General features: G+C 49.2%; 10 protein-coding genes across 10 annotated transcripts; 7 read left to right on the top strand and 3 right to left on the bottom strand.

Annotated features, from left to right (window-relative positions):
* Positions 1 to 1,050: 1,050 nt before the first annotated feature.
* On the bottom strand, positions 1,051 to 2,140 carry ARB_06615 (uncharacterized protein; the record flags this gene model as incomplete). The annotated part of the gene is made up of 2 exons (XM_003015443.1): positions 1,051 to 1,941; positions 2,009 to 2,140. 2 exons carry the CDS (start codon positions 2,138 to 2,140, stop codon positions 1,051 to 1,053), a joined length of 1,023 nt encoding a protein of 340 aa, XP_003015489.1.
* A 263-nt stretch (positions 2,141 to 2,403) lies between these two features.
* ARB_06616 (uncharacterized protein) lies at positions 2,404 to 2,634 on the bottom strand (the record flags this gene model as incomplete). Its single annotated transcript, XM_003015444.1, has 1 exon — positions 2,404 to 2,634. The coding sequence occupies one exon, from the start codon at positions 2,632 to 2,634 to the stop codon at positions 2,404 to 2,406; it is 231 nt and encodes a 76-aa protein (XP_003015490.1).
* A 143-nt stretch (positions 2,635 to 2,777) lies between these two features.
* Positions 2,778 to 3,402, top strand: ARB_06617 (uncharacterized protein; the record flags this gene model as incomplete). The annotated part of the gene is made up of 3 exons (XM_003015445.1): positions 2,778 to 2,967; positions 3,041 to 3,186; positions 3,262 to 3,402. 3 exons carry the CDS (start codon positions 2,778 to 2,780, stop codon positions 3,400 to 3,402), a joined length of 477 nt encoding a protein of 158 aa, XP_003015491.1.
* A 601-nt stretch (positions 3,403 to 4,003) lies between these two features.
* ARB_06618 (uncharacterized protein) lies at positions 4,004 to 5,397 on the top strand (the record flags this gene model as incomplete). The annotated part of the gene is made up of 2 exons (XM_003015446.1): positions 4,004 to 4,632; positions 4,719 to 5,397. The coding sequence occupies 2 exons, from the start codon at positions 4,004 to 4,006 to the stop codon at positions 5,395 to 5,397; spliced, it is 1,308 nt and encodes a 435-aa protein (XP_003015492.1).
* Positions 5,398 to 5,911: 514 nt separating this feature from the next.
* On the bottom strand, positions 5,912 to 6,811 carry ARB_06619 (uncharacterized protein; the record flags this gene model as incomplete). The annotated part of the gene is made up of 4 exons (XM_003015447.1): positions 5,912 to 6,360; positions 6,419 to 6,506; positions 6,634 to 6,653; positions 6,736 to 6,811. The coding sequence occupies 4 exons, from the start codon at positions 6,809 to 6,811 to the stop codon at positions 5,912 to 5,914; spliced, it is 633 nt and encodes a 210-aa protein (XP_003015493.1).
* A 3,786-nt stretch (positions 6,812 to 10,597) lies between these two features.
* On the top strand, positions 10,598 to 12,060 carry ARB_06620 (protein phosphatase type 1 complex subunit Hex2/Reg1, putative; the record flags this gene model as incomplete). The annotated part of the gene is made up of 2 exons (XM_003015448.1): positions 10,598 to 10,824; positions 10,896 to 12,060. 2 exons carry the CDS (start codon positions 10,598 to 10,600, stop codon positions 12,058 to 12,060), a joined length of 1,392 nt encoding a protein of 463 aa, XP_003015494.1.
* A 1,373-nt stretch (positions 12,061 to 13,433) lies between these two features.
* On the top strand, positions 13,434 to 15,777 carry ARB_06621 (uncharacterized protein; the record flags this gene model as incomplete). The annotated part of the gene is made up of 3 exons (XM_003015449.1): positions 13,434 to 13,700; positions 13,784 to 15,224; positions 15,290 to 15,777. 3 exons carry the CDS (start codon positions 13,434 to 13,436, stop codon positions 15,775 to 15,777), a joined length of 2,196 nt encoding a protein of 731 aa, XP_003015495.1.
* A 398-nt stretch (positions 15,778 to 16,175) lies between these two features.
* Positions 16,176 to 19,032, top strand: ARB_06622 (cell cycle checkpoint protein Rad17, putative; the record flags this gene model as incomplete). The annotated part of the gene is made up of 2 exons (XM_003015450.1): positions 16,176 to 17,129; positions 17,194 to 19,032. The coding sequence occupies 2 exons, from the start codon at positions 16,176 to 16,178 to the stop codon at positions 19,030 to 19,032; spliced, it is 2,793 nt and encodes a 930-aa protein (XP_003015496.1).
* A 446-nt stretch (positions 19,033 to 19,478) lies between these two features.
* Positions 19,479 to 20,966, top strand: ARB_06623 (uncharacterized protein; the record flags this gene model as incomplete). The annotated part of the gene is made up of 3 exons (XM_003015451.1): positions 19,479 to 19,718; positions 19,834 to 19,885; positions 19,942 to 20,966. 3 exons carry the CDS (start codon positions 19,479 to 19,481, stop codon positions 20,964 to 20,966), a joined length of 1,317 nt encoding a protein of 438 aa, XP_003015497.1.
* A 400-nt stretch (positions 20,967 to 21,366) lies between these two features.
* On the top strand, positions 21,367 to 22,203 carry ARB_06624 (uncharacterized protein; the record flags this gene model as incomplete). Its single annotated transcript, XM_003015452.1, has 2 exons — positions 21,367 to 21,588; positions 21,685 to 22,203. The coding sequence occupies 2 exons, from the start codon at positions 21,367 to 21,369 to the stop codon at positions 22,201 to 22,203; spliced, it is 741 nt and encodes a 246-aa protein (XP_003015498.1).
* Positions 22,204 to 24,574: the final 2,371 nt, after the last annotated feature.

The following is a 24,574-nucleotide window of genomic DNA, read 5'->3' on the forward strand; positions in this document are numbered from 1 at the left end:
CGATGGAAGCAACTAATACCGGATGCAGGTCAGTATATACATATTTCATTAGAAGCAGGGCTATATATACCTCTCCCATGGTCGTCAGTGTATACTTCCCGTCCCCTCCATACATATAGATCGGGAAGTCCAATGCACAGAATTGACGCATACTAAGTCGGCGGTTAACATCATTTAGACAAGCTGACCTGACTAGGTGGGGAAAAAAGGATGCTATGCAGGTGCCACGTACAACTGCCGACACATGCCACATGGCGAGGCTCCCGGATTGATATCCGTAGCTACGGCAATAGCCTTGAACCTGGTATGGCCAGCCGCCTTTTATGCCTGGGTATTAACAGTAGATCAAAATGCGGGGTGCAGGGGTCTGATAGCTTCATACCACGGCCGTTCCCATGGCGCAGCGCTCAGCGCATACGCCAACCGGGTAGCTGACATTCTCGACGTTGACGCCGGTAATGTACTCGCCACTCTCGGTCAAGAGGCATGCACCGACGCGGAACTTGGAGTAGACGCCTGTATAGCAGTCAGTACCTGGACAGGCGCTGTTTCGGCTGTGGAAATTAACGAACAGTATGCGCGGTCTTTGGCCGCGATGGCCTTCTGGCCCATAGTCTCTGCCTCTACGTCGGTGATTGAAGCTGCCATCTTGAATTTTGAGTAGTTGCACTGCCTGGTTAAGTCTCTTGACTGAGGTAGATGTTTTATTTGTATGTTATTGTTGAAGAATATCGAGATGTAGTTGATATTTAGTTGCTTATAACTATGGAAAAGTCTAGTGCAAGGCTAGTACCGGAGCGGACTCCGCCGCCTTCTGCGAGTCAACATCAAACACGCACCATCTCGTTCCGACGTCAATACGGGCTCAAGGATGTACATATAGAAATTTCCTTCAATAAATAAACAAAGCTCTCTAGAACAGGGCATATCGGCCAAAGTAAACGAAATCTCCAAAACACCATACACCTGTATCTACCAGCCATCCAATGCATATATATGTACCGAGAAATCAAGTCGTAAAAAATGGCAAAGAAATGATAAGGTTTCCAGCTACTGAAAGTGAGTCTTTAAGCCTTCGTATATGGAAAAGATAAAGGCTGAGCTGGGTGCCGATCGAGCAACCGTGATACCGCAGCCACGATATAAACCAGCGATACCATGCTGTTTCCAGACCGCCTTTCCCACGGACCAGAAAGAGGGCATCTTAGCACCACTTTTAGCCGAATGTGCTGCGATATCTTCTGTCTGGATGCGTGACTTGATAGTATCTGCCGGGAAGAAGATAAAATTATAGAGAACGCCAGCAGTAGCTCCGGCAATCATCTGCTGGTATATTGGCAAAGGTGGCAGGTCGTCTGCCATCCCCTGCTTCCCCTGAAGTGAAACTGCGGGGTTATAATGTCGAAATAACGCGGATACACCTTCATAGCCGCCAAACCAAGACGCAGAGCCGCCGGTTTCACGGATGAGGGTGCCGAGCTGCCCACGCCAAAGGCCGAGAACGCCATGTGTTCGAAACACAGCTGAGACGATGGCTAGAGGGCCCATTGCTTTGCCTTGATGCTGACCCGCGGGGACTTGCATCTTGCACTTGACGAGCTCGACGGGCGTGAGGAGGATCGAGGTGAACGCGCCGGATGCTGCACCACAGACTAGCAGGGCGGTGTATGGAAGCTTCTCCAGACCGCCGTAAACATAGTCCCGGGCTAAGTGTTGTGTGAGGCGGTAGCTGAAGAAAAGGGAGCTGTTTTCGATAGCTGCACCGAGGAGGGGTGCACTAATGCCACGATAAAGTCCCTGTATGCCTTCTTGCCGTAGGGACTGACGGAAACAGTCGATGGGACCGGTATAGCGGAGGGGAAGGCCGTCTGGCTGAGACTGTAATCGCACTTTGACGGTATCGAAGGGGTACTCAATGTATTTTCCAACCATGCCAGCGATCTATTTTGTATAAACAGTTAGCTAGGCTGAAGCTTTACGCACACACAACAATCGAGTAATTACTCACAGAGCCGAAAACAATGTCCTTGACCGCATCGATGCCGTGATGCTGTGCTCTCACGGGCAGGTCGGACAGTTCGACGTTCATAGTGTGAATAGTGGGCTTCTGCTTCACCGCCGGCAGAGGGTCTCCTTCCATGATGGGTGGCTTGTGATTGTTGTTGTTGCTGTTGCGCAGCTGAGAACGGGAGTCGGGAGAGATCAGTATGACACTGGACAGGCCGCTATCGGAGGGTCCTTATAGAGCAGCTGCCAACAGTGAAGAGAACCATGCTTCCAGTGAAGCGGAGCAAGAGTCTGCACGAGATTCAGATGCCTCTGCACGGCGGCGGAACGGACAGGCTGGTCGCAAAGTAAGAATTTTTAAGATAAGAATGCGAGGTTTGGCAGCTTAGGTTGACGTTATAAATAGCCACCGCAGCAAATGTTGTTGTCGACGGTCGAGTCTTCGAGTGCACTCCGTACAGGCGTGCTAAAGCGTACTATCAACGCAGATCCCATCCCATCCTGTGGCTTTTCTTCTCCTTCTTCTTCTTCCTTTCTTCCTTTCTTCTTTTCTTCTTCTTCTTGAAAGTCGTCGATTTTTCTTTTCTTTTTCTTTTTTTTGGTTACGAAAATAACATGATTAGTCATCAAGAATGGGGCTCTTCGGCATTCGGAGTAACCTTAATACGGTTATCTGATCAAAAAGATAAGATCCCACGCTAGTCCTCTTTTGGACACTTTTCTCTCCTCCAAAAAAGCAAAAAAAAAAGACGACGAAAAAGAAGAAAGAAATGAAAGCGACGAAGGGGAGAAGAAAGCAGTCGGAAAGAAAGACAAGACAGGAAGACAGGAAGACAGGAAGACAGACGAGAGGAAAGATGTCGGAAGCCACACATGACTCCGTCGAGGTGGCCTCGGAGAAGAAGCCTGCTCCGACTTCTGCCTCAGGATCGTCGAAGCCCAAGGGGATGCGCAAGAATGGTAGTTATTATCGTCTTATTTGCTACTATCAGAATATTGACACTCTTGCTGATGATCCTTTGATTTGGTATAGGTAAAAACTGGCATGCACCCAAGAAGGCCTTTAGACCGACTGCCGGACAGACATCATATGCGAAGCGGCTGGAAGAGCGGAAAGCGATGGCCGTGATGAAAGAGAAGGAGAAGGAGATGAAGGAGGAGAAGGAGGCTACAAGACAGGTAGGCCAGGCTGATTTTACAGCTTGAAGGGCCAAAGTATTTGATGCCTAGTACTAAAGTTCTTCCCTTCTTCAGGCCCGTATACAAGCTATCAAGGACCGACGAGCAGCCAAGGAAGAGAAAGAGAGATATGAGAAGCTGGCCGAGAAGATGCACCGCAAACGAGTCGAGCGGATGAGGAAGCGGGAGAAGAGGAACAAGCTGCTTAATTCTTAGATTACATTGGCTTTTTGGTGGTTTCCTTTGCATGCGCTGGAGTTTGGGGTTATGATAATGGGATTTTAAAAGTCGAACTTGGATGCTCTACACAGACATGAAGATATACAGATACAACTAGCTACTGGATATAGCTAGAACTGCAGATGATTGAGATGGCTGAATGTTCTAGCCTGGTGGTAATTGACCAGCCTTCTCTTTATCCCCTTGAGGCATTGAGACCTGCTCCACTAGGATTAATGGCAGTGAGACACTTCTCAGTGCTTTGATACTAAAGATTCAGCCTTACAAATATAAATAAATTATCCAAGTATAAATATCATCCTGGTAGACCTCTATTTATAAATTCAGTCAATCCCCTTAATATAATAAGCTGTTGTTTACTCTCTGCTGCAGGGTCCCTAAGGGATGACGTAGTTAGCGTAGCCCAGCCAGAAAAACAAACCCCTGTTAATAAAACCATTTAAAAATCACCGACCCCAGACATCCATCCTGCGATTTCTCCAGTGCGCTGCCTGTGGAGTGCATGCAATAGCAAGCAGTGCTAACCAGCAATCCTAAGACAGCAGCTCCAGAGCAGGCAGAGGCAGAGAAAGAGAAGATGGAGCAGGACAACCTCCGGATACCCCCTTTGGCGCTGCCTGCCGCACAGCAAACAGCAGCACCAGCACCAGCAGCAGCAGTCAGCCCCGATGAAAGCACCGAGATGCACACGGCTTCTCCCGCTTCACCAGCTCCATCCTCGCTGCAGCCCTCGCCTCTGCTGCCTCCCAACAGGGCCTATCCCTCGCTCAATAACAACCTCTACATCCCGCACCACGCCAGCATACCGGACCCGTCGCTCTTCTCCCCGTCCAGCCCGCTGCAACAGCACCCCGAGGACAGGAGCTACGACGCCGAGAAACGCAGCCGCCGACACCACAAGCACCAGAAGTCACGGCATGAACGCGACGAGAGATATCTGAGGAACCCGAGCTTCCCCATACCTGAGCAGGTCGCGGAGATGCCCTTCCACCTGGGCAAGAAGAAAGCTCGCGCCGCTGCGGCAGAGGCGGAGGAGAGGGCAAAGGCGCAGGAGAAGCGGGAGCTTGACGAGAAAGCTCGTCGCGATAGAGAGGCCAAGGAGAACAGGGAGGAGCTTGCGAGACGGTTCCCGTTTACCAGGACGAGAGAGGCGGTCACCCAGGCTCGTGTTGACGAGTTGCATACGAAGAGACTCGAGGCTGAAGAGTACGTTTCTCTATCTTTTTATTTTACATGTTGATTGCCGGTATAGGAGCTATATCATACTAACAGTACGTGTGCAGCGCGAACAGAGAGCTTTTCGACGAACTTGCCGAAAAGTCAGGCTCATTCTCCAAACGAATCGAAGACACTTGCGGCAATCTGGTCAACGATGCCAGTGTAATCCGCGGCACTATTTACAGCCTCCAACGGCTCAGTAACACTGCTTTGGCGCAGCACAGAGAATTCCTATACCGCACGAAGGGTGTGATGCGCAATGCGGAAAGGCATGTACACAATTTCAACAAATTCGAGCGCCAGTTGCAGAGCATTGCGCTGTTGGAGGCTCGTTTGAAGGCTACCGAGGAAGCATCGAAGAAGCTGGACGCCAGACTCGACGTCACGCGGCAGAGAATCTATGCCTGGGACCGTGAAGAAGACAAGTGGCAGGCGAAAATCAACAGGCGCTTGAGGATTCTCGGTGCCGCGATTGCTTTCTTGTTTCTTGCTTGGGTCGGCATGAAAGTCATGGGTAAAGTGTACCCTGACTACTCCATCTTTGGCTCCAAGGCGAACGCTACCTTGCATGGAAACTCCTCTGAATCCCGTGTGGCGCCAAAGGATGCCATGAGTACAGGCACTGCCATTGACACTGCAACAGGCACTCCGACCGGCACTCCAACCACTGGCCGTGCAAGGAGTGCCTATAAGACTCCTCTCGACTTGGACGCCTTAGAGGAGCCATTGCAGCGGATAATCGATGAACTCTGAGCTTGTCGTTGCAAGTCATACCAGTGTACCCATGACACTCCTGCCACTGATCGATATGATGTTACCAATGTTTCAAAGGATGGGAATGGCATCTCCACGCAGTTAAATGGTCTACGGCAGATCCATAGAAGAAGCATGAGGACGGAGTTGGAGGATCTTTTGAGTTAAACCGGAGTTGCTTGCTATATATCTTACATTTGCATATGATACCCCCCATACAGAGTGGAGTTTTAACGGAATCAAAGTGGTGTCGCTTCTTTCAATCTATACCAATTCGTAGATATGTGTAAATTCTGTTTCGATTATTTATCACACGGCAAATCCCTTCAACCAAAACATGTCGTGACCCTTTCATATGCTTGAGAAAACAAAATATAAAACCAAAAGATGCATCTCCCACACGTATGTTCCAAGAGCGTAAAAAAGAAACGAAAATGAAGATGCCTGCCCGCGAGTTCCCAGAATAATCATCACCAGGAAACTTATGCCCTTCGCCACGTAGTTAAGCCTCAACTCAAGCAGGAGGCGCCCCAGCCGCAGCCCCGGATTTCTTCTTCTTATCCTCCACCAACTCAAAGTTGTCCTCTGGGACATCCTTGTAATTATCTAGTAACCATTCCATCACCTCCTCACTGACATCTCCTTGTACGGTGATCTCCTCGTTTGTTCCAGTTGCAGCAGCAGCACCAGTAGCCTTCGTCACCGAGCTTCCTGTCGCAAACTTCTTGCCTAGTCCCTTGGCCACCTTCTTGTTGTCTAACCCATGTGCCTCAAGGCCAGATATAACAGTGACGAATTTCCGCTTATTACGCTCCACCCGCCTGATCAGGATCTTGGAGGCAGCTTTCTTCTCATGTTCACGGCTCTCGGCCTGGGCAGCTTTGGCTTCTTTCTTAGCGGCGTCTTTTGCTGCTCGCTCACGGGCTTCAACTGATAATGCGGAGAGGTTTGCGGCGATTGTTTCTGCTCATTTGTTAGACACTCGACCGGTACGTGTGAAAGGAAGGTAGCGTAGAGGTACCATCTGAATATAGCTTCTGGTAGAGATCTGGGTGTGATTTTTCTAGCCATTCTTCGCACTTCTTCTTTGTGCCGCCGAATTCACAGTACTAATTGTATGGATTCCGAGTCAGTCACGCGAGCCCCTGGGTGGTTCAAATGGTATAAAAAGATAAAGGTATAGTAATTTTAGGAAATGGACTATATAAAACTATCTCCCAGGGATATAATCCATACCTCTGGAGGGAGAGAACACACTATAAGAAGCACGTTCAATGTTAGCCTTCATCCCACCATAGCTGTTGGAGGGGCAGACAACGCGACTCAATCCACGCTTACCTCCACAGTATACTATATGACGGGCTTGAGGCTCAGCAGGCGCAGTCCCAGCGTCTCCATTTTCAGTGTCAGCCATGGTTCCCCTTTATATCTTTGCTATGATCTATAGCAATTAAGACCGCGAATGTAAATGCTTTCTTCTGCTTCTTTCGTTTCTTCCTGGCTTGCGGGACGGTCAAGATTATGTAATAAACATGACTAAGATATGACTAAGATTTTCGGGTTAAATATACTCCATATCCGACCATCTTGGGCCGAAAAGGGAAAAAAGCGACGTTGCTTGCAAGATGAAGAGACAAAAACACTACAAACAGGCCATATCTAGGAGAGAAAAAGGCCATGAAGACGGCGGAAGATGGAAGACTTCCTGGTCGTCCTTGGGGTTGGCGAAGCGATGCTGGCACAGAGTTGCAGCGGCACATCATGGACGCCAGAAAAGGCGGTGTTTCACCGGAGTCTATTTTGACCAGGCGATCCCCGATGACAGACGGAGCTCGCCAGCGTCATTGAACATTGCTCTTTTGACAGCAAGTCAAGGAAAACAGGTCAGACAACACGATGTCTCGACTGGCCTGGTTCAATTGCAATGTTGATTGACATCCAGCTTGGCCGAGTAGCCGAGATTATATATACGCTGATACGAAGTATACAAGTCGACGGAGGAGACGGGAGAGACAAACGTCATGAATAACTGCGTAGTTATGCCGCTGCACTACATGGATGGATTCCTGCCATTTATAGTCTCGACCAGCCCTGGGGTGATGGTCCGGGGGTATCTTCCCCCAGAGCTATCAAGACTGAAATAGCAGGTCGCTCATAGCGTCATACTTAAGATGCCGAACCAGTTCGTTTAAAACCATGTCCAGGAAAACAACCAAGCCTCGCCTATCTGTCGAGTATCTATACTTACATACTTCGACTTACTCGACTTTGTCACAGAGCTGCAAATAAATAGACATTTACGATGCTTGGAAGGGGCTCGACATCTAGGGTCTCAACCTGATTTCCTGCAGAAGCCGCTGCTCCTATAGGCCCCCTGTTAATATGTGACGCCCTTTTTGCATTGTCAAGCCGACCAGGTCTTCCACTGGCTTTCGGATTCAGTCGTGCAATTGCACTGATGCATACACGAATAGCGACTCTTGATCATTTACTCTGCATAGCATAAAAGCTGGCAATGATGGTGAGTTGCTCTCGCTCATATAGACACCTCACAATCCAAACTAGGTGGTAAATAGTTATATGCACGGCCGTTAAGAATCATGGTTCACTCTGCTTAGTGCATGCATTGCGCTGATTAAATTGGGTGACTTCTCAAGGCCAGCCGCTGGGTGGCATGGCGTATCAACTGGACCAGAGAAAACATCTCATCCACGTCGAAACCAGGCACCCATCCATATATACATACATGCGTACCATACATTTCGTATCAGAATGATGCGATGTTGATATATGGCCTGGAATGCCGATTCCGCGGCATATTTCCTCGTTTTATGCCGGCGAAAGAGGAGGGAGGGGAAGCTGAATGAAGGGGATGATGGACATTGCATGCAGTCAAGCAAAGCGATTAGTGCCTCTTTTGCGCCCCTCCTACCACCAACCAACCCCTCGTCAAGCCTCGTCGTACAAGGATGCGATCTTTGACATGAAAAGGAAGGGCGGAACATCATCGGCTAGTTATATGCACGCTGGTAGTACGGAGTATACACCACCCAGAGACCGACGTTTAAACAGGCCGATCATCGAAAGCAGAACCAGAGACCGTGCCGCAGCCTGGTTCTTTAGCCTGCCCAAGCTCAACATATCACACCATCAATTGGCTTGTATCATAATTCCCCGCAGTTCGTAGGGGAGGGAGACCCTCGCATCGCGACCTTGAGATAGGCCAAGGAGGGGCCCCCCGTCACCCGCTGGCGGAGTATTTCGGGAGAAGCGGGATGTTGCTGCATGATGAGAAAAAAAGAGTAGAAGAGGTGGGAACAGAAAAAAACTGGATCCCCCAAGATTGTGCTAAAAAAGGAGCTTTGTACTCCGATGTTTAGATCTCGATTCCAACATCCGAACCCAAGACCAAGACCAACCCTGGAAGACGGAGGAAGAGGTCCATGCCACGCCATCGGTTAACAGGAGCCATCGAAGACAGGAAAAGTGAATAGTTAGAGTCTGGCTTTTCAGACTTCCCGTGTCTCTCCAGGAGTCTGCCTGATCTTGACCTTGCTATTTGCTGGTCGTGTTATTGTTCTCTGGCACCAAGGTGACCATCCCTACAGGTACCGTCGAACAAGAAGGTGATGCAGTGTACACGGCTTGCGCAGCCGATAACAGTCGCACCACCGCACTGGGAGGGAAAAGCAAATACGGGCGCTTCCAACTTCGCTCGAAGCTTGATGTACTTTACATTCGCCCTGGTGAGAATGTACTCTACCATGGTCGAGATAGGAGCATCCCTCTTCCCAACCATGGACAACACAGACGCGGGATTAGGGATCTGGTCGTCGATATGCAGCCAGCATCATATCATCATATCTCCCCCATTATTATTTGCCTTCGGATTATGTCAATAGAGCTGACTCAAGCTGTCGATAACCAAGTCACTCACTTATTTGCAAACCGCGGGGCGGGGCCGAGGTCACGGCAGAGATGGCTGCGCAGAGAAGTAGAAAGTAACTAGCCCTCTGGCTGTAATGTCTATATGCACGGGGCTGGTCGTCTCTCAGTCTGGCTTCACCGTGGCGACAGCCGGCTATTTTCTCTCTGGGCTACTTCTTTTGTAAGGCTTTTCCCAGGCTTGTCGACTCCCATTTTGCCATTAACTGCTAGTGGATCATGGACGAATGTCTTGTGTTCCTGCGCTCGAGGGATAACATAGCTGTATGTAGTCAGTCAAGGCACTCCGACCAGCTTCCTTGATCTGCCCAAGAATCCTCCAGATACATTTTTGTACTTGCAGAACTCCGCGATAAGCGGCAGAGTCTTCTATCTAGACGGCGTCAGTGAAAGCAACTAATTACTATCGATGCAAAAAAAGGGCCCCAGATAAGGTACGGAATACGGAGAGCAGTGGAACCAGGAAGATTCTGATGCGTTTTTCGCCTCCTTGACAGGCTCTGACTCCTCCTGGTCTGATATCTCCCGCCGCCGTCAGAGCCTTCACCTCAGATAAACTCGAATCGCCCTGGATCACTTGCAGAGACGGCGAGTCAAGAGGCCGCAGGGTCAGCCAGCCAGTGAACGTCCCGCCGGCCGCGAGAGAGAGAGAGAGAGAAAGATACGCAGCAAGGGAGCAGCCTCATCCATGTAACCGACCGCGAGCCCAAGGTTGTTCTAGACTGACCTTTCGTACCTTTTGTCTGCCCATCTCAGAGTCTTGTCTCGTCGTTTCTTCTTCCTCTCTGCCTTCTGCTTCTTTTTTGCAAAAAAAAAGCTGCTGCATGTTTGCTTTTTGCCTCCTTTTTGCATGGGATGCAAAAGGTTGTGTGTGTTGTGTGTGTGTGAGTTGCGATTTATCACTAGCAGAGACTGGCTGGTACAATAAATAATATATCAGCAACGCCTCCGCTCGCCAGACGACGCAGCACCTGAGCCATATCATGACCTGCGACGGCGCCGAGAGCTCTAGACGGTGTCTGTGACGGTCGTCAATTGGGAGTGCAAGCCGATAGCTGCTCGTCTGTTCTGGCCCTTCCAGCGCATATAAACCGGCCTCTCTATCTACTTCCCGCCCGCCTACAAGGACTACACCGACTTCTTTAACAGCTCGAAGGCAGGTGAGGCCAGTGACAGGCTAATAACATCGACTCTACGCTGCCTGCTTTATTTCTTCTCTCTTAGGTATACAGCCGGGACACTACAGGGTGCAGACATGGCGTGCAGGGCGGCGGACGACAGCTTCGTGGAGCGAGAACCATCAAGACATGTTGACTATCTGTCGCATTCCTGGCGCGAGGAGGACGTCTGGAGCTCGTGGAGATACATCGCGGCCAGAAAGGACGAGTACGAGAGTGGGCACAGGCTGGAGAATGCTGCATGGCGTTCCTGGGCAAGGATACGATTCGGTCTCGGATGGTTCCCTGCGGAGGCTCTGAACTGGTCAGTCAAGCAGTCGATTTTGATATACGCAGTTACCCCCTTAATAGAACGATGGACTAACTATTTGACAGGCAAAAGGACATCGACGTCACTTGGCTGTACGGCCCGCTGCAGGTGCTCGGAGACGAGACAGACGACCGGTCAAGCACTGCGTCGCCGACTCCCTCCTCCCCGGGGGCGTCGAACTCGTCACTTATCGATAAAAAGCCGATCCTCAAGAAGCGGACCATTTCGCAATCAATTCTGCAGCGGCCTCACTCCACCCACACGTTTTTGCGTCTGGCCAACGCTCTGATCAAGGCCCAGGACGGTGCAGATGGCCGGTACATCGCAGACTACCCCGTCTCCCGCCAGGAGGTCGAGAAATCACTTGGCCTACCCTCAGAGAGCTCCGTGTCCAACTTCTTCTTCCAGGAGAGTCGGGGGGACATCCCGGACAAACGGCATATCAGCTTCAGCAACGAGGTTGCACAGTGCGTTGCCGTCGAGGACGACGATGAGCCGTTCGACGGAGAGTACTACGGCTACTACAGCTATGCCACAGACGGCTCTGTGGTAGAAGAAGACGAGGCCTCCGATGACGGCGTCGTGATGGCTAGATACTACCCTGAGAGGCCTCCTCTCAGCTTCCAGAGCACTCCACGAAGCAGCTTCAGCAGCGATAGTAGGATTATTGCTCACTTGCCTTCCACCACCCTCAAGTATCGACCTGATACCCCAGAGCCCAAACAAGAGACCCCGCGGCCTGTACGACCTACCTTGTCTCGCTCATCTTCAGCTGAAACCCTCCGTCCGTCAAACTACCATGCTGCTGCTACCAGAACGTCCTCTCACGGAGACTTCTTCCTGGACGAAGAGTACGGAGCGGACGAGGACTGGAATACCGGCTGGGACATCGAGTGGAACGCCCAGCAGTCATCATCTATGAACCAGGCGTCTTCTCCGCCATCATCTTCTACTATTACCACTTCTGCATCTCTCCCTTCTCTGGCAAGTCAATGGTTCAGTAATTCAAAGGCCAAGGCTACTATAAGCGAGGAAGGGAAATATTACTCTTCCTCGGGCGTCTTCATGCCCTTTGGCTATGGTGACAACAGCCCCGACGGAGACCTCGACGGGCCCGAGGAGACTGAAGAGACAAGCTCCAGCCGAGGCGTGATCGATCGAGTAATCGACACGGTCAACACGGCTAGAGATATTGCACATGTCATATGGAACGTCGGCTGGCGCGGCTGACTCACCGACCTATATGCCCGGGCATACATGCGACCCATTTCCATAGTTCCATACGGCTCCAGAAGGGATCGGGTTACTGCCCAGCTACGACATCTTCTCAACCGAGCTGGCTGACCACGACATCCCAGCCTTGCCTTGAGTCAAGGCATCAAATCCCGCCGACATCTACACCCTGTCTATTGATATATTTCAACGTCTACACGTTTACACTTATCATTATCTACGGAGGCCGGGCTACTTGAATATCTTCAAGTAGCACTCATCCCGCCAATCCACGAGACAGACGGCTACTCCTTAGCCTAACAGCCTAAGGAAGCACCACACCCATTCTCACACTTGATGGCAACGAACAGCCAATACAACACTCCGACATCAAAGTCAATCATCTCTCTCGTCCATACAGAGACAATTGGTCCGTTTCTTACCATAAATTCCGCTACTATCGCCGTATCGGAGGGAAGAGGAAACAGATACAAATAAAATAAGAAAAGTGCTTGGAAATAGATCTATGAAGTTACGAATGACGCATGACCGCAGACACTACTTAATTACCTGCCTGTCTTTTCTTTCATGGAGCTTGAATAATACTAATTACTCTTACCTATTCCCTGTCCTTTTTATATATCTTGTCGTAGTTGTGTTACTGGCGTAGATTTGGCAGACTTGCTGAACCCCTATTCTCTCCTTCTGTCCACCAACACCCCTAAACACAGGCACAAACACCACAGCCTGGACCCCCCCCCTCCCCCCCCCCGTGTCTATCATCGATTGTAGCCCCCGAATAGACATATCATCGCCTCTAAACCGGCCTCTTCCTCCATCGTCGCCTCTACCAATTTCCCCAGCCGGCATCATGTGACTATCCAGGGGTCGAAAAGGGCGCAAAAGAAAAGAAACACTCGATTTCGGCGCAAGAAAAGGCCAGCAGCGAAAAGCTGAGAATTCATCTTGTTTACCCCCAATATCACCAGCATTAATGCCCTGGACACAGCCATTGGGACCCCACAGCAGCGCCAGCGACCTCGAGGATCCTGCTGTGCGCCCTACAGGAGCCCCCTCGACGCTGTGGCTGTTGATTCCAACTCTGAGCTAACGTAACTATATCCAGCACGCACCCCCTTCGGTCCATTAGTTGTCTCCCTCGCCCCAGAGCCTGCAGACAAGCCCCCTGCAGCAGCGCGATCGATCCCGTCTTCATCTTGCGACTATAGCCGCCGTGGGGACAGCCGGGGGCGAACAAGTGTGCTGGGCGCTTCGAGGGTCGGGCGGCGGTCTCCTGACAAACGATAAAGGGGAGCAGAAAGAGCCACGCATAACTATACATATACCTCCTGGAGAGGTACGCTGGACGGTCGGATAAAGACGTGAACAAGATGGAGAGCGTGAATATATCGGAACTTGTCGAACGGCTGGGGAGCGACGAGGATGCAGTGCGCAAGATGGCTGTGTTCAAGCTGCAGTCGAACATAGGGGACCCTTCGTTCGCGGACATCTTCATCGCAGAGGGAGGACTGACCAAGCTGAAGTATCTCTCGCTGACGGCCTCGGGGAACACGCTCGCATACAGTCTGACCTCGTTTGCGAGGCTGCTGGAAGTCGACAAGGGATGGGAGTTTGTACAGACCGATCTAATCGAGAGAGTACGTTTGTGTTCAACACCCCCTGAATATATATATGTATGGATAAAGGGATAGGGCACGAGTTACTGACCAGCCTGCTGTAGATTGTCCAGCTTATCGTCACTCACCCGCTTGTTAATATCCTCCGAGGCGCAATGTCTATACTCGTTTCCATCGTGTCGCACCCTCACACCTCTGGCCGCGCCTCGGTGCCGGGCATGTTTGGCTTCCAGGCCCTCAAACCGGCCATTGCCATCCACCCACAGTTCCTCGAGATGCTAGTCAGGAGACTGTCGTCTGCCGACCACGCTCTATGCGCCAATGCGCTGCAACTGATCAATTCGCTGATGAGAGACTCGATATCAAACCAAGGCGAGAACGAATGGCCCAAGTTTATCAAGCGGCTACAGGACCTAGGTGTCATTCGCGCGGTGTATGTGCTTATGCAGGGGAGCGCACTGCAGGATCTAGCCCACCCGCTCATCGAGTTTCAGTCCCTTACAAAACTCCTACTACGGAAATGGAGAGAGGTACCCGTTGAACTGGAGAGATCAGAGCACCGTAGGGCGCTAAAGGGGATCCACCTGGCTAGCAATCCCGAGCGATCAGAGAAGGATTCCGCTGGTGCGAAGGAAAAGGATGCTGCTGCTGATCCCAAAGCCGGAGATGGTGTTACTCTGCCTCACAAGTCGTCTAAAAGGCATCATCCTTACAAATGGCGCCGGCTTGGATTCGAATCTGAAAGCCCCCAGTGGGAGTTCCAGGAAATGGGATTCCTGGGCATGATGGATTTGACTGATTATGTCCGGAGATACCAAGATGAATTCCAGAAGATGCTCCTCGAGCAGTCTACTCGACCGGCCGAGCAAAGGTGTCCCATTGCTCGAGCTTCTCTGGCCGTGACGTCTGTTTTATACGAGCATTTCGAAGTCGACAAGGCCGAGATAGATGATCCAAAGAGCTACCTTGCTCTCGAAGCCAAGACGAACTTCGATAAGATGTTCAAACCCATTCTCCTTCATTGGCCTAGACTGCATGTTGCTGGCTTGCACGCATTCTTCCGACTCTGGAAATCCACCGCCGCTGAAGTCGAAGATTTCACAAAGATAGTCGAGTTGGTTCGGATACTGGTCGAGAGTGTCATTGGCGGTGCTTCGCGCACTAAAGATGTGCTGGAGGTTGAAGAGGAGATGGCCGATTTTGAGTATCAGCGCCTCAGAGAGCTTCAGATGGAGCTGCTAGAGCTTACATATGAAGACGTATGGGGCCAGCATCTGCACCAGGTCCGAGAGGAGCTGCATCATGAAGCACTACAGTTCGTCAAGGAGCAGCGTGTCCGGTGTTTGTTGCAAGGCGCTTGGTTCCCAAATGCGGAGTCCAGCTCGAAGGCCACAGCGGATACCAATGGAGTAACGGACAAGCGAGGAGCATCAACGTATCATAGATACATCCAGCTATCACATAACAGACGGTTCTTACATTATGGAGACTTTGAATCTACAGGTGACGACTTCAAGCCTGAACTGGAGTCTCTATCTAATAAGAGTATGTCTCTATTCCTATTTTTTTAACTGACTGGTGGACACTGCTAACATGTCTTCAATTAAAAGTCGACCTGAGCATCGTATCTTCCGTGGTCTCCAATGTGTCAGCATCTCCGGATGATTCGTCTGGCTCGACTATCAAAACGCTTCCCCATACAGCCAGCGGATCAACCAAAATCACCATTCACGGTCTGGCCAAACCCACGCCTCCGCCACAACCCCATGAATCGCCGATTCTCAGAACTGAGACCAGGGATACCGAATACCCTGATGACGACAAACAAGCACAGAATGAAGTCGTGCTGCTCACTCTCTACCCTCAGTCACACAGCATAGCATCCGAATGGCTGGATGGCCTACTCATGATCCTCAACCAGCAACCCATAACGGCAGAAACAAACAAGCTAATCAACCTGATCAGCAACTATGGACTGAAAATCAGACTGCTGAATGTCCGCTTTGACGACGCTGCTTTTACCGGAGACTGCCCTGAAGTCCCTAGCAGGGAGGGTCTGGACGAAGACTACTATTATGATATATTTGGAGGAAACTGACCTGCTGCGGAGACGAAAAAAATCTATATACCCTTTTTCTCTATACTGTACCCTTATGCTAATGCTTGTATTTAATTTCTTTCTCTTTCTCTTGGTGTATTAGATATTGTACCCTTGACCCCCTATTATTACTTTAATTCTTCATCTATACAAAGCTTTGATATAACTATAATAAGAGCAAACAGTGCAAACATCGACCTCCCCATGCAAATGCTCGAAAAAGAAACATCGCGATCTATCAAACATCTTCAAGACTCGCCTTCAACCTCTCTCTCAAAAACAGCATTCCAAGGCAGATAGCCAGGTTTCATCACTTGTTTTGAGACATTGAAAATCGTCCGCCAAAGGATGTAGCGACCGGTTCTTGGTGCTTTTTTTTTTTACCAGCGCATCTCGCCATGGTCTCGTCCCCCCCGCGAAAGCGACAGCGGAAACACATAGTTCTCTCCTCAGACGACGAAATTGAAAGCCCAGTTCCAGCCAAAGGAAGACAGAAACCTCAAATCCAGAGGACGTTTAAGGGGGAACGATCTTTGACAACCTCAAGGGCGACTTCAACCGCGGCCGCAGGCAGCAGCAATCGCAATGGGACTCTACAGCTCCCACTCTCAACTCTACCCACACGACCGTCCTCGCAGAATCTGCCTCCTCCTCCTCCTCCTCCTGAACGATCTTTGAATGACGTACTCAAGTCGCCAAGTAAGGCATCTTCGGTCCATTCAACACGTACGACTCCTATATCTTCTCCAGAGAAGAAACGCAAGAACACCGGAAAACCCAAGAAGAATACTGGTGATGAAAATATTGGACAGGCTGGTAAATCGCTACGAAGCTTCTTCCAACCAGCTACCGAGGAAGAAAGATGGAGCAGATTACAGCGCGAAAGGGAACGGGAGAAGGAAAAGGAGAGGGAAAGGCAGATGTTTCTGGAACTTGAAAATGACTTACTAGAGGATATGATTGAAGATGATGACTCTCTGGATGAGTTTCTATCACAACCGCGACAAAAAGCCAGTCAAAGTGGAATATCAAGTTTTCACGGTCACCCTGCGCTAGATCGACGGAAAAGCAGTCCTCCTCCCAGTCAAAATGGAATATCAACTCTTAAACCGGACAGGAAACCAAGATCAGGGAAAAGATTCATACTTCACACGGATAGCAATGACTCTGGAGGCTCCTCACAGTCGACTTTTGCGTCGTTTGGACCATCTTTAGTGCCAGCACAGACAGCTGGGAAGCCGTGGGCGGAGCAATTTGCTCCGGCCAATTTGGATGAACTTGCTGTGCATAAGAGGAAAGTCGCAGATGTGCAGAATTGGTTGAACGAGGTTCTCATAGGTCGAAGTCGACGCGTAGGTAGACACCCTGTTACGTGCTGCTTCAATCTGTGCTATGACCGTGCTAACTCAGATATAGAGTATACTTGTGCTAAAGGGGCCCGCGGGCAGCGGCAAAACTACAACCATTTCGTTGTTATCGAAGGCTCTCGGGTATGATATCGTAGAGTGGAGGAATTCTGCTGGAACAGAATATTCCGCTCAAGGATATGCCTCTGCAGGGACGCAGTTCGATGACTTCCTTGGCCGCGGTGAGAAATACAACTGTCTGGAGTTAGACGGCGAAACTTCGTCAACTTCTAGTAACAGTGCTGCGTTGCAATCTTCTAGACGGCGCATAATGCTTGTGGAAGAGTTTCCATCATCACTTACCCCCGGATCACCCGGGTTAACAGCATTCCGGTCTGCACTTTTGCGCCATGCCGCCTCCGCATTTCCTTCAATTGCTGCTAGGATAGCAGCCCGTCCAACGGAAATCCCAAATACCCCAGTTGTTATCATTGTTTCTGAGACGTTACTAGGAGATGGTACTTCCTTTTCCGATAGTTTTACCGTTCATCGTCTACTAGGGCCAGAGCTATCAAATCACCCGGGAGTCAGCATTATTGAATTTAACCCGATTGCACCTACATTTCTCACCAAAGCTTTGGACCTTGTGCTAAAGAAAGAAGCACGCTTATCTCACCGAAAGCGTATCCCAGGACCTGCAGTCATCAAGCGGCTCGCAGAAATGGGAGATGTCCGCAGTGCTATTTCCTCACTGGAGTTTATCTGTCTTCAGGGCGGCGACTATGAAGGATATAGTGGAACGCTAAACAGTCGCCTGAAACGCTCAAGTAAAACTGCCGTTCCACCTACAGCAATGGAAGCAGAAACTCTTCAAATGGTTACTCAGAGGGAGGCTAGTTTGGGGATTTTCCACGCGGTTGGTAAAATAATGTACAATAAAAGGGAGGAACCGAGCCCTGCGCCTCCAGCTCGCACTGGCTTACGAGCTAGGAAACCTCCTTCACAACTTGGAGATCACCATGACCTAGTGTCTCAAGTTTCGGTTGAGGACCTAATTAACGAAACCGGAACAGATATCCAGACTTTTTTGTCTGCATTGCATGAAAATTATCCTCCATCCTGTCATGGCGATTTATTCACCGAATCCTTGGATGACTGTTCAGAACAACTTTCTGCTGCAGATATCCTGGGAATTGGAAATCGTCGGAATGCCCAATCAACCCGAGGAATTGGGTCTGGACGCGTTGCATTTCAGGGAGCCGGAACTGGAATCGATTTACTACGTCAGGATGAAATTAGCTTCCAGGTTGCTTCGCGAGGGCTCTTATATCATCTTCCTTATCCAGTCAACAGACGTGGGCCAGATGCGCACAAAATGTTCTACCCTTCCTCAATAAAGCTATGGCGACAAGCTGAAGAAGTGGATGGGCTAATTTCCCTTTGGACGCAACGTATAACAACAGGCTGTACAGATGCAAGCACTACTGACATAGTGCCTCAGCGAACCGAAGGGGTTGAATCTTGGGGAATCCGTGCTCGTGCTCGGCAGCCACACGCTCAGAAAGAAAGCGGACCTAGCAGCCAGGGTATGACAAGGTGCATGATATCTCGTGAGGAAGTCATCTTGGAGCGGCTTCCTTATATGAGACTTATATCCAAAGACAGAACTGAACGAAAGGAAATAGAAAGAGTAACACAACCCAAGGGCATGATAAGGCGAAGCCAAGAAGTTGAAGAGGATGATTTTCAACCTGGCCATAATACCCCTTCTATTCCAACTATGGGTCCTTTTAACAAAAATCGAGCGTGGCAACCAACACTGGCCACATCCAGTATTACAGGCTTACCTGCTGTTGAACAAGGGGTGGATAAACTCATTCTGAGTGATGATGATATTGAGGATGATTAAATCCTTTTTTTTTTGTTTCTGTGCATCTCCTCAAGGACATGATATATAAGCTTTTAATAGAGATTTTGGATGCATTATGCCCTACTACCAGTGCTCACTTCATCTCGATTATATGATAAATTCTTATTCCGACCTTTATGCTGGTGGTAATCGTCCAACCTGAGGCTCAGGAACCTCGGAGATAAGATCAAGATCTGAAGATAAGATAAGATAAGACGATAAGTTTTTCCGTTCCTGTTATCTTAAAAATGCGACCTGACCTCAAGACATCGAAGCGATAACCGATGCAATAACCGTGAATGTGACACTCAAATAGTCACTGTATATGGGCAGAATTTATTCTAGCAGGTATGAAGGGTGTCGGACCATTAGAATCTCCTCTTGTGCCGCTCATTATCCTAACCGCAGCCAATCACCCAGGTTAATTCCTTCACCGTAGGCAGCTCATGACTGGAAGGCGAGAAGAACCGCAGGGTTCTCAATTAAATCGCCGATCCAATGCCGTGCCAGGTTCTATGACGCTTGAGAAAACTACCAAACAAAACGATGTAGCAAAATCACAATCATTGGGTATGAAAGACCATAAACCGACCGCTGTGGCATCTGCGATTGTGCAATCAACAGTGCCTGCCTGGCTGAATATTGTGATTATCACGGCATTTATATTTGGAGGATGTTGTTCAAACGTATGGCAAATTTGCTGCTTGTGTATTTAATGTCAGGCGCTAACAGGAAGATAGGTGTTTGCCCTTGAGGCTCTGATACAGTGAGTTGCCTTGGAGATGAACCAAGTCGCTATAGATTTCGAATGCTGATATTTGGGCTATCATTTGTAGAGATGACCCCAACCATGGTATGCAGGGCTCTCCTTCCTAGTCAATACATGCAGGTACTGATAGTATGAAATAGGGACCCTTATTACCTTCGCACAATTTGTGATCATTGCACTCCTTACACTGCCGACTATCCTGTCCCCCGCCGCTGGACTCAAATCTCTCTTCATTTCGAAACCAGCCATACCTTTGAAATCATGGGCCATATACACTGCATTTTTTATGTCCGTGAACTTGCTCAATAATGCTGCATTTATCTTCAAGATTTCAGTGCCGCTTCACATCATTGTTAGAAGCGGTGGTCCGGTTGCTTCAATGGTTGTCGGATATCTATACAACTCAAGGAGATACACACCCATGCAAGTCATCTCGGTTACAATTCTGTCTGCAGGTGTTGTAGCCGCAGCTATTGCAGATGCAAGCGCAAAAGGTAAACCCTTGGATCTTGGGCTAGCGGCTAGCGAAGGGTCTTCTCTGTTTATGACCTTAGCAGGGTTTATCATTCTTGGACTGGCAATGGTATTAGCTGCCTTCCAGGGAGTATATGCGGATTGGTTATACCAGAAATATGGCCGCGACAACTGGAGAGAGGGCTTGTTCTATTCACATGCCTTGTCCATACCATTTTTGCTTCCCTCATATCCTCAGCTATACCCTCAGTTGAAATCTCTACTGGCGTCCGCGTCTGTCAGCAGTGTCATCAAAGCTAGCTCCGCTGCTGCGTCCACTTCCGGAGGCCTATCTCAACAATTCCTGGTCCCGGTGATGCCGCTCTTACATATTCTTGCCAGCCACCCATCGACACAGCCCATACTTTCAGTGGTCCCGATCAAAATATCCTATCTTCTTCTTAACGGATTGACGCAATACCTTTGCATACGTGGCGTTTATCTTCTATCGGCAAAGACATCCTCTCTAACTGTGGTTATTGTGCTGAACATCCGCAAGCTCGTGTCATTGATTCTTTCTGTGTATCTTTTTGGCAATGTCCTTACATTTGGGGTACTTGCTGGTGCCACATTGGTGTTCCTAGGTGGTGGAATATACGCCTATGAAGGAGCAAGATTGAGAAGACAGCAGTCCAAAGATAAGAACGCATAGACATATAGATCTTAACAGCCGTATGAATATCAAGGCTCCACAATTACTTCTTGCTCCTCAACTTCAATTTTCTTTGCTTTTGTCACTAGAATCACCGCTCTCACTGTCCTAATATATATGTCGTTCCATCGGTTTATATAGATCGAGGAACCTTGGAAGCTAAACAGTCACGTGCCACTGCTTGCTGGCAACCTTTGGAGCCAAAAACTCCCAGACATCAACAAGAAGACATCAAACTTGGTGAACTCCCTTATATGCTCTTCAACCAAGGTTAGCGGTATAGCAACATCAGATTCATACCAATATATAAATAAGATACCCCTTACTGTGTTACTGTTCTAGTGAACACATCATACTGGCCAATATCATCAGGCAGACGGTTGAGGCGAGGATGTGTATCATGGATATATATACTGGCACACTAGTCACTCTAATACTAGCCAATGTTGCCCTTGCATCCTATCGTCTCAACGATAATGAAGGAAGAGCAGGCCTGCGGGAATTGACTAGCAGCGTTTCTGGGTTATTCAGGGGTCAAGCTCATGATCAGCAGAATAGCAAAGGGCTTGCCCTGATTTTCCTTCCTGTTTATGTGCTTGCAATGGCTTCGGACTGGATGCAGGTTGGATACCATATCTCATTTAACTCTCCCGACACAACCCCAATAAGGCTGCCTTGCGTTTGAATGACACTCTGACCAAGGGCCGTACTCATACAGGGCCCCTATTTCTTCCCGTTATACAAAGAAACTCTTCAGCTGCATGATCATATCATTGCAACCCTCTTTGCCACAGGGTTCATATCTGGAGCATTCAGTGCCTCATTTGTTGGCAAGCTTGCTGATGTTTTTGGGCGTCGAAAAGCCTGCCTAGCGTTCTGTGTGATATACAGCCTATCCTGCATCATGACAGTTTCATCTTCGAATGTCCTTATTCTATTCCTTGGGCGAGTCCTTGGTGGTATAGGGACGACTCTCCTCTTCACTGTTTTCGAGGCTTGGCTTGTTGCTGAATTTCATCAAAAGAAGGCCGCGAGCGATTCAACAGAGCTAAACCAGCTATTGGGAACGATGACTGTCCTTAGTGGAATGGTTGCAGTGTTATCTGGGCTTCTGAGCAATTACCTAGTCTCAATCACGGGCTCAAGAAGAGCCCCGTTTCTTGCAAGTCCTGTCTGCCTCTTACTGGCCTCTTTGTTGATTTTAGGGACATGGGTACGTATTGACACCTTATCGTAATAGCAGAATAAAAGCTTATACTGGGCCATAATTTAGAACGAGAATTATCTTGGTGATTGTGATAACTCGGGGTCGGGGGCTGCCGAAGGGCAACGTACTCAGTTATCGACGATAATCAAGGGCAAGTGTTTAATGCCTACCATAAAGCCTATAACTAAATAACTGACTCTCGGGCTAAAGATACCCGCACCATGGTACTAGGGTTCATCACAATGATATCTGAGGGTTCCATGTATCTCTTCGTCGTTTTTTGGTCACCTGCGATTATTTCGGCCAGCAAAGATGATGGTATCCCTGGTAGTCCACCATTCGGGGTTATTTTTGCTAGCTTCATGACAGCCATGATGCTAGGGTCTCAGATATCATCTCAGCTAATGGTCTCACCTCCTTCGCGGGAGGATTCATCGACAACTCCTTCATTATCGTCATCATCTTCATCTACAGAGCCACAGAACCCTCCTTCTTGCGATTTTAATCGCATCAGTGTGTCTAGATCCTCTTGTTTGCTTACTACTCTTTTATTTCTAGGAAGCATGAGCTTGACATGTGCCGTTGTATTCTCAACCACGCTGCTCACACTCTGGGCATTTTGCGTCTATGAATTCAGCATTGGGTTGTACTATCCAAATATGGGTGTACTGAAAAGCATTTTAATCCATGATAAGGATCGAGCCGGGGTATATGCTTTATTTCGATTGCCGCTGAACTGCTTTGTTGTTGCCGGCCTGGCCTTCACTACAGAAGGTGAGACATGCGTTCCAGGCTGATCATTCAGTCAACGAGCCCATACTCCGTACACGTTTCAAGCTATCGTTGCTAACAATTAATACCGAGAAAGGCGGAGGATACAGAAACAAGGTCTTCATGACTTGCAGTATTTTGCTGCTAGTCGCAATGGGTTTGTCTCATTTACTGCTTCGAAGACCTTGATATCTTTGACCAGGCAATGATTCATGCCTGCGCCACTTTGAGGTCTCAACAGCAGTTTAGATGTAAATGAGACACGCATACCAGGGGGATCGTAGTATGCACAACTGAATCTCCTATTCTGGACCGGGTTATTTTTAGCAGTGATGCTGGCAGTCCGGACGTTCTGGATACATGTCTGATAATATGAGCTGCCATATGCACTGGGAAGCGCCCAACATTTCTTCTCAGCTTCGGGCCCTGTGATTCGTGATAGTTTTCAATGGTTTGAAACCGCGGCAAGCCATAAACAAAACTGACAGGTTATTCCCGTTTCATCGGGTGTTTGAAGCACAGCCAGTTTGTATTTATGGCAAGCTGCGGGAGGAGCAGCAGCATGTAACCCTGCAGCCGCGATTCCAGCAGCTCTTCCAATCGAATCTTGGAAGCTACCTGTACATCCCGGGCCGATCAGTGCCGCTGCCCATGCGACCAATGCGCTCTGCCACCTTTGTCTGGGCTGCATTGCCGATCTGCAAGCCAACCCACGTCATTGGCGACCGATATCCCCAGCACAGCTGCTCCAAGCCTCGCCGGATTTGAATGAGGGGTGCAATTCGATTCGGAGGCTGTAATGCTAAGCGCCTTTGGAGGATGGAGGTTGTACTCTGCAGGAAGGACTGTCTCGGAGAGCTCTGAGACACAACTGCGGATTCGAAGCAGGTAACCGTCCAGCCTTCGCTCCTTTGCCATCGATTGATTGCAGTGCTTGCTTTTTCTCTCTGTGAAACCTCGGGGCGTTGATACTCGCCCAACAGATGACCGGCGGCTCGACGGGCGTATGAGCAGAGTCAGCACCGATACTTTGCTGGCAGTGCTCTTCCGGCAAGGCATAAATAGAAGACGACTTCCTGCTCTTCTCAGGCTCTGATCAGATACAACAACCAAAATCCCAAACAATCAAGACCATCTTCTCCCTGCTCAACACAAACGCTCATTATTTAAACAAACCACACACACTCAGAGCAACAATGCAGTTCTTCAAGATTGTGGCTTTGGCCCTTGCCGTCATCCCCGCCTCTTTCGCAGCTCCAGTGGATAAACAACCATTGGTAAGAACACAACTTATATCCAACACTTTCTGTCGAAGTACCTTCTAACTTGAATTATATAGGCAACCATTTACAAACTAGCCAATTTTGAGGGATATATGCAAGTCGTCGAAAACCCGGGGATCTGCTCTTACATGATCCCAGACCAGTATGTTCAATTTCCCTCCCACCACTTATATGTCGTCCACCAAGGCTTACATATTATAGCAACAACCCTATCGGATCCTTGAAAGTTGCTACGGGGACCACTTGTCAGCTCTATGCGTAAGTCCTGCCCTCCTAGGATATATACAAACAGGCCCAGTATCCTAACACATATCTATAGAACCCGCGGCTGCGGTGGAGACCCAATA

Source organism: Trichophyton benhamiae (genome assembly GCF_000151125.1).
Source record: "Trichophyton benhamiae CBS 112371 chromosome Unknown contig01535.1, whole genome shotgun sequence".
Classification (NCBI taxonomy): Eukaryota; Fungi; Ascomycota; class Eurotiomycetes; order Onygenales; family Arthrodermataceae; genus Trichophyton; species Trichophyton benhamiae.